The sequence below is a fragment of the Crocodylus porosus genome, unplaced genomic scaffold (genome assembly GCF_001723895.1).
Source record: "Crocodylus porosus isolate Cpor-Errol unplaced genomic scaffold, CroPor_comp1, whole genome shotgun sequence".
NCBI classification, from domain to species: Eukaryota; Metazoa; Chordata; order Crocodylia; family Crocodylidae; genus Crocodylus; species Crocodylus porosus.
Window position 1 is genome coordinate 12,108,269 of NW_017728947.1, and position 8,462 is coordinate 12,116,730.

Consider the following 8,462-nt stretch of genomic DNA (forward strand, 5'->3'; position numbering starts at 1 on the left):
TAGGAAACAGCAAAGGTTGTAAAAGTTCTCCTAGGTAGAGATGAAAATTCATATTTCACAGGAAAACTGAAGGTGTGGTAAAAATCTCCTGTTTGGACAGTTCCTTTTATGCAGATTAGGCTCAGAGAAATTGGAACAGTCCTTTACCTCAAAGCTGTCTGGTGGTTATGATGTTTCATATTTCACAGAAGAGTAGAAAGACAAAATACTTCTCTGAGCAGGAATTTTTTTTTGTGGTGAGGTATATCTCTGGGCTCTGTGAAAATGCAAATTACCTGGAACAAAGGCAGGAGCAGGGTGTCAGGTTTCAAGTGGGAAAACTTGCTTCTTTTTTGTAAAATTATTAAGTTTTAATTTGAAAAATCAGCTGACTTGCTCTGGTCTTTACTTCATCCCGTCCCGCGCTGCAACCAACACAGAAAGAAGCCGCCTAATCATGTACCACGCTCACCTCCACACCCCCTCTGCGCATGCGTTGCTCATTCGGAGACTTACCCATTAGCCAGCTCCACCCTCCCTTCCACTCTGCGCATGCGTCCTACTTGCTGGCCCCTCCCCCGCACGTCTCCAATCGATGATTCCTCGAGCACTTGGCCTGGCCTGGGGAGGTGGCGGAAGTTGCCAGTCCAAACCTGTCGCTCGCTGAGTCGCGCTCGCAGCTGGCCGCCGGGGAGCTCACGCCGCAGTTGCGGGAAGAAAGATGGTGAGAGCCAGGCTTGGGGCCAGGGCCCGGGTCGGAGCAGGGCAGAGGGAGCGGTCGCGGCGCCGGGGGGCCGAGTCGCGCCTCCAGGCTGGGCTGGTGGGGGAGGGGCCGTGAGTAAGCACTTCCTCGTTGCACGTGAGGCCGGGACAGGCCAGGGTGGGGGGCAGGGCAGGGCAACTCCTGCCCCCTCGGCGGAACACGCCCGGCTCTGCGCCTGCTTTCGCTTTCGGGCCCGGCCTCGAGATCCCCCCGTGTGCCGGCTTCGGCCCCGCCCCTGGTGCGCTGACAGGGCGGGGACGGATCCTCTGTGCAGTCCCGCGCGGCGCCCGGTGCTTTATGGCAGCGCGTGTCCATCCCTCGTGCACCGCTGCGGTCTCCGGGGACTTGGCGCCCCAGGGCTGCAGCTGCCCCGGGGCCTCTCCCCTCGGGGAAGTGATGGGAGCCGAGGACCCCACCCCCCACAAAAATAAAAGGAAAAACAGGTGTTTTTCATAGTCACAGACAATGAGGGTTGGAAGGAGGTCATCTTGTCCCACCCTTCTGCTCAAGGCAGGACCAGCCCCAACTAGGTCGTCCCAGGCAAGTCTTTAGCTGGGCCTTAAAACTTCCAAAGATAGAGTCCAGCACCTCTCTGGGTAGCCTGTTCCAGTGCTTTGCTACTATCTTCCTGAGAGTTTTTCCTGATATCTAACCTAAATTTCGCTTGCTGCCATTTAAGACCGTTGCTCCTTGTTCTGTCATCTGCCGCCACTGAGAACAGTCTCTTTCAAACCCCACTTTAGGTAGTTGAAGGCTGCTATTAAATCTCTTCTCAGCCTTGTTTTCTTTAGATTAAATAAGCCCAGTTCTCTCAGCCTCTTCTGAGAAGTCATATGCCCCAGCCCTCAAACCATTTTCGTTGCCCTCCACTGGACTCACTCCAGTTTGTCTACATTCTTTCTGTAGCAGGGAGCCCAAAACTGGATACAGTGCTCCAGATGTGGCCTCACCGGTGTTGAATAAAGGAGAATAATCATTTCCCTCAGTCTGCTGGTAATACTCTTACTGAGGCAGCCCAGTATGCCAGTAGCCTTCTTGGCAACAAGGGCTCACTGCTGGCTCATATTCAGCTTATTGTCCACTGTAACCCCCAGGGCCTTTTCTGCAGAGCTGCTGCTTGGGATGTGTAGATGATGTAATGCTTATATTAGTGCTGAGAGAATCATACACTGCTTTTCCTTCAGCTGTTTGCTGCTTGGGCAAAGAAAAGGCTTCATTGTATAAGTGGGGTAGTGGTGCCTCTACAGTTGAATGCTTTACTGCTTCATAATTTCCTGTCACCTTAGTGCTTTAGTTTGGATGCAAGTTCACCAATCAAGTTAAATGTGCTATTTATCCTTCACTGTTTATATTTTCATCTAATTCTGGTTTCAGGTTAAAGAAAATGGTTTTAATATAATAGACATTTCTTTTCCTATCTGCATATATTCATACTAACAAGTTTTAATGTATTCATTTCAGTTTCGCAACCAGTATGACAATGATGTCACAGTTTGGAGCCCTCAGGTAAAAAGATTTCAATTGTGGTTACTTGCTTCCCATTTTTACTGGTGTCCTTTTTCTCTCTTGATGACAGTTGCATCCAGGCATTCAGTGTCCAGGCCCTTTAGGATAGCTTAAATAGCATGGCAAGCTGATATTGCTCCTTGAATGACTTTTGAGTGTTCTAAAACACAGTATGAATAGGGCTGCCTATCACAGGTACTATACATCTACTTTTCCTGTCCCTGCAGTATTTAAATCTCCCTCAAAATCCCGGGAACATCCCAGGAAAGTAGGTGAGTTATTAGAATCTGTGTTTTCCAGAGGGCATGTAAGCTTCAGAGATGCTAAATGATGCATCCATGGTCACCCAGGAATTCTTGAGGAACAAGGAATTTAACCCATGTCTCCTTGGTTTTAGGTGTGTCCTCTAATGACTGGGCTATTCTTCAGGTGTTTGCCCTAAGATACCAAAGGGCTGTTAAATTTAGGGTTCCAAGAATAATGTCAATAATATTTTATTACAAGCTTTTTTTGTTATGTCATTATTAATTGGTGTTTTGCTTGGGTGCAGAGCATAAAGAATAATTAACACATCTGCACAGGTCTGTTTAGCTCTTTAGGTGGATTATAGCAGGGGAGCTATTTCCTTTTCTGATTCAGAAAATTTTTTTTTGTAATACTGATTAGTTACTTTATTGTGTCTTTAACATTTAAATGGGTGTCTTTCCCCATTGTACTCAAACACTGCAAACTATTTTTGTCACTGAAACATAATTCTGTAAATATAGAATAGTTTACATGGCAGCTATATTTGATTTTGCACGTTGTGCAAAAGAGCTGGAGTATGTAAATGATTCGAGATTTTGCCTTTCTGTAATATTCTACGCTCCTCCAATATATTTTGCACAGTGCCAGGTTTTAGTTTTCCAAGTAGAAATATATTCTGGAACCTGCCCTGCACACTACATGGAGTAGCACTCCATGTAATCATAGATGCTTCATAATGGTACCATAGTTAAGCTTGTATTGAGATTTGCATTTATATTAAGAAATAAATTTGTCTATAGTCATTTGTCTATGACTTCAGAATGAGCTTTCTGAAAAATACATTGTACTCCACTAGGGCACGGTCTCTTCGTGGGTGAACAATGTACAACCCAGTGTAAACAGTGCTCCTTAACCACAGGGACAGTATGGGCTAAGTGCTTCATTAAGCCTGGCTATCTTGTTTCTCAGGCCTTCTGCCTCTAATGACAGCCCTGAACTTGACAGAACTAGTTATTCAGAAGACTTTAAATAGATGGCTACTTGTCAGTTTCATCAATTATGTTGTTACAGAGAGTGCAGCTATATTACAAACTAGCCCCTTGGCCAAAGAGTTTTCATTGCGATTAAATAATAGATAACCATTATTTTTTACAGTACGGTTAAAGACACTGCAATTCAGTGAATAATGCAGTTGTTTGATATAGAGGGAAGTTCAGTCCACTACGTCTTGAAATGATCCTTTTCCCTTGCTTTGTGTCCAACTATTTTCAGATAACTGTAGCAAATTACAGAATTTTGAGATCTAAAAACTATTTCATGGTTCTTGGTACAATTAAAGATGTGGGTTATTTTTAAAGTTTGTCAATCTTTTCAGCTTTTTACGCTTCAGTAAGAGTTTCTACTTGTATTTATTAATCATGAAGACTTTCACCATTAAACATCATCATCTAGTGAACCAGAATTTGTTTTCAACAAAGAAGAAAAAGCTGCTAGTTTTCATTATTATGGAAATAATCTTGAAAACTTGAATGGAGTATAAGTTAATGCAGCAGTGTCTCTGGACCACTGTCTGCAGCTGTATGAACTGTCCATTCATCTCAGTGTGAAGCTAATTAAAATTTAGAGGTGACAATTTAAGTCTTAGCGTTGTAGACCATTTCACTGCTGATGGATTTAGCAGTAACATATAGCTGCTGAGATGTGCGTTTAAAATAGCCTTTATAATTTTGACATCTAAACATTAAACATTCAGTTTGCCTTCTGAGCTTTATTGATTTGATTTGGAGCAGTTCTCAGAGGTATCTGCTTAAGGCAGCCTTCATTCTCAAACAGTTGTCATTCTTGGTTTACTTTTGGTTTTATTTTCAAGTTGATTTTCACAGTCATCATTGCTAGACTTTGTCTCCACAAATTGTCACTGTAGAATTGTGCGTTCTGCCTTATAGTGAAACGCTTCATTTCAAAGCCAAGTAGCTGTTACTTGCTTAATGGTAGTAAAGCTGCAGGAGGTGTGAGATTGTAACACAGGAAGATTATGAGTATCATCTTCATCCCTAAGCCTTCCAGTAGCTGCAGGTTAATAAGTGTCTGGTAAAGTTTTCAAGCTATGATGCAGAGATCCTTAAAAAAAATATAGTACTATTATGCATTGTGTGTAGGGGGGTGTATGGTGGGGTGGGGGTGTGGGGTTTGTGAGGGGGGGTAGCTATGTGTTGGGGGTGTATATGTAGGGAGTTGTGGGTGCAGAATGTGGATATGTGGGGGTTGTGAGAGATGAGGAAGGGTGTGTAGACCCACCACACATTTGCCCCTCCCTCGCACCCACACCCTGCTTACTGAGCTCTGTGCTCCTGCCAGCCCCACACTCTGCCCAGCCGCAGCTCCTGCCACCACTTCCCTACTGGCTGCCTGGACCGAGTGCTGTGGCAGGGAGACGAGGAGCCGCTGGATGCCAGAAAAACTGAGCAGGTCCCCTGGCAGCTGCAGAAGTGGCAGCAGCAGCCCTCCTGGAAGCTGCGCAATGGCTGGGCCGGGCCCTTTGCACGCAAGGGTGGGAGCGAGGTGCTTAGCCTGGATGTGGTGCAGTTAATTGGTGGGCAGTTGCAGACTGGATGAAATTGCCTGGCAGGCTGGATCCGGCCTGTGGGCTATATTTTGCCTACCTCTGGTCTGTGTTAATCAGATAGATGGATACATTGTGCAAGGACATGTGAGGGCAGAGTCTCAGCTCTGCATACTCAAGCTTTGCGTTCTGCTTCTTCCAGTTGTCTCATGCATGCTATTTTTACCTGGAATTTGCTGACAGTTTGTTTGATTAATATAACTGGACTGCAGATGTAACTATGAAACCACAATAACTTTCAGATATGTGGCTAATGTTCATTTCTGAGCTAAGGTAATTCTGGTCCCAGTTGAAGTCAAAAGGAAAATTCTCATAGAATTTAAAATAGGGCCTAATTTTTACTCTTTGTGCATAGTGCCTCGCTTACTTTGCTTGGAGCGTTGATTTTTAGAGTGATTAAATTTGAATTCATTCTGCAGGGCCGGATTCATCAAATAGAGTATGCCATGGAAGCTGTGAAGCAAGGCTCGGCTACTGTGGGTCTGAAATCGAAACTACATGCTGTTCTGGTTGCTTTAAAGGTAAATTTAAAAATAAAATTTAGAATGACTTTTCTTTGAAAGAAAGGCATGGTAAAGAAAAGATTTCTGTCTCTAAATGAGAATGCAGTTGAGGCTGAGTAAGTTGTCTTCTAAATTTTTGTTTATTGTACCTTAGAATACTTATTATCATATTCCTATATTGTTATAGAACTACTAATATTAATCCTTTGGTGGTGAATTGAGCCTTAATCCTATTGTAAAATGGAAGAAGTAGATGAAAATATATAGTTATAAAACAAAATAAGTTGGTTCAGTGGAATCTCCATATTTGCAGTTAAATGCAAAAAAGTTAAAATATATTGTACTTATGTATTTCCAGTTAGAAAGCCCAGTTCTTTTCCATCAATACGTTTCTTCTTCAGGTGGGATTGGTCTTTAATTTCACATTTTTTTTTCAAGGTTACAGAGTTTGGGCTCTTTTGTGAGGTTGCATTCAGTCATTTTTATGAATGCTAAAAACAGGTCCCTACTTATTGGTTTGTGTAGTCTGCCACAGTAACTTTTATGATTTATGATCTTTTGTGATGTAGAGAGCACAGTCTGAGCTAGCTGCTCATCAGAAAAAAATCCTCTATGTTGACAACCATATTGGCATCTCAATTGCTGGGCTTACTGCTGATGCAAGACTGTTATGGTGAGTATATATTGTGTATATACATAAGGTAAAAGTGCTTGTACATTTCTTGTGTAGTTATTAAATGGGATTTTATGACCAATTAGGAACTTGCCTATTTTAAATGGTCTTTAGTACTATACAAGAGATGAATATAGCTAAAATGTCACTGCAGAAGTGAGTGAAGGAATTCCCATTTAGTGAGGTTAGGATTTTACTCCTAGACTTTATTCTCTGTCATTGTCTGGCTTTCCTAAATCTGTGTGCAGTATGAGGAATATATATCACACATTGCTTTCTAATAATTCTTCCAGATGGTGGTGTAAATAAGCTCTAGAAAGGTTCAATTTTCAACTGTGGTTTTGGTAAACAGGATAAATGTAAACCAAGTAAACGATATTTCTCACTTGGTTAGGAAGGCAAAGAAGAGGTAATGAAGAATCCACTCAAATATGATTTCTTTCAGTAAAATTACAAAGGAATATTTCATCTTAATTTATATTTGTTTTGTTTCATATGACCCTCTTCAATCTGCATAAATTTCTACTTTCCTTTCATTTATATTGTTGCAGCTGTAATATTTTTGTCAGCTATGTGGTCAACTCTCTAAATAATCATGGGTCATAAAATGAAATTGTATCGTGTTGTCCCTTAGCTTTATGCAGAAAAACAAGCAGGAAAAACCTCACTGTGTTGGTAATCTGTGTGTGTTTTGCTCTTTTACAGCAATTTCATGCGTCAGGAGTGTCTGGATTCTAGATTTGTTTTTGATAGGCCTCTTCCAGTGTCACGTTTAGTGTCTCTAATTGGGAGCAGTATCCTCTTTGTTATGAAAATACATTTTTGACATTTATGACTTTGTTTTTCTTAAAGTTCAGTTTAGTTTTTAGTGTGTTCTTATAGCTGATTATATACATCAATGCTTATTTTCAATTTTCTCAGACACAAACACACATTGCCCTGAAAGTTAACAGGAAATAGATGTAAAGATCTTATTTGCTCATTCTTTGAGAGGATATCCTTTATTATCCATTGAATGGGTTGATGAGGAAATGAAGTGCCGTACAGGGGACCTTGTCTACCTTTTCAAAACAGTATTTTGAATACTCATTTTCTGGAACACCCACACTGTTCCAGTTAATGTTTCCTTTTGAGGGAAAGGGTTCAGCCTTTAGTGGAACACAATGAATGGTTCATACACTCTTTACTTGATAACATAACAGGTGCTTCAAAGGGAAGGGAGTTAAATTGATCATAAAATTGATCATATTACTTGTGTGACTATACTAGTAATTTCTTTGGAAAAACTATTAGTCTGGTCCTATTTCATAGACATTAAGGCTGGAAGGGACCTTGGAAGATCATCGAGTCCAGCCCCCTGCCTCAGGAGCAAGAAGTCAGCAGGGGTCAGTTTTCCTCCAACCCAGCTCCTTGAAGAATGGTTCTTGTCATAGAGCCAGTCTTAGCCCATGCACTCTCCTTACTAATGCATGGGTGGGAGATGATGGTGGGATGGGGTTAGTGAATGGCTGGAGGGTGGTATGCTGTACCATTCCCCCAGCCCTGACAGATGCTGCTTCTCTGTTCAGTCAGGAAGGCAGTGGCTGATCAGGGCTGAGGACAGCCAGCTTCATCGTGAGCTGGTAGCAACATGTAGTTAAAGCATGTGTGTAACCAGAGCACAATCTAATGCAGTGCTGAGTCTGGTGAAGTGAGGGCAGTTTTTGTTTCCTGCCCTTCTGTCCCAACCCACTCATCCAACATACTTGTTTGATCTGGAATGTCCTCAGTGCTTTACACAAATAAAGGCTATTGGGATGAGTTGGGGCTGCAGTTATTGGAGGTGAAGACCTTGTCGTTGGCGTTCAAGATGAAGAATGAAATCTGTTTCCCTGAAAGGATATTTCTAATACAGAAAAAAGTAGAGGGGAGCTGAGGCATCAGTCCAATATCGGGTTGGCACTGATATAAAGAAAATGTTCTTTGTATCGGAAATCGACCTGATGTGGCTGATTAATTTGTCTGATAAATGCCCGTGTGTACAGCTGCAGCACAGCATGTAGGCAGGAAGGAGCAGAGATGGCAGTGTGGAGTGCTGCATGCAGCTGGTAAGTCTGATGTGGTGGGAGAGGGGAGGGTTGGGGGGTGCAGATCAAGGCCCCCGAGGTGAGGGAGGGAGTGGGGCAGGGG

At 42.6% G+C, this 8,462-nt stretch overlaps 1 protein-coding gene across 1 annotated transcript in view; it reads left to right on the forward strand.

Moving 5' to 3' along the window:
• The first annotated feature begins 594 nt into the window (after positions 1-594).
• Positions 595-8,462, forward strand: part of PSMA1 (proteasome subunit alpha 1) — a 14,107-nt gene continuing 6,239 nt past the window's right edge. Inside the window, exons 1-5 of the mRNA XM_019551466.1 lie at positions 595-703; positions 2,204-2,248; positions 5,537-5,638; positions 6,190-6,293; positions 6,999-7,087. Of these exons, the coding sequence (XP_019407011.1) occupies positions 701-703; positions 2,204-2,248; positions 5,537-5,638; positions 6,190-6,293; positions 6,999-7,087 (343 nt within the window). The 5' untranslated portion in view covers positions 595-700. The remainder of the gene's footprint in view (positions 704-2,203; positions 2,249-5,536; positions 5,639-6,189; positions 6,294-6,998; positions 7,088-8,462) is intronic.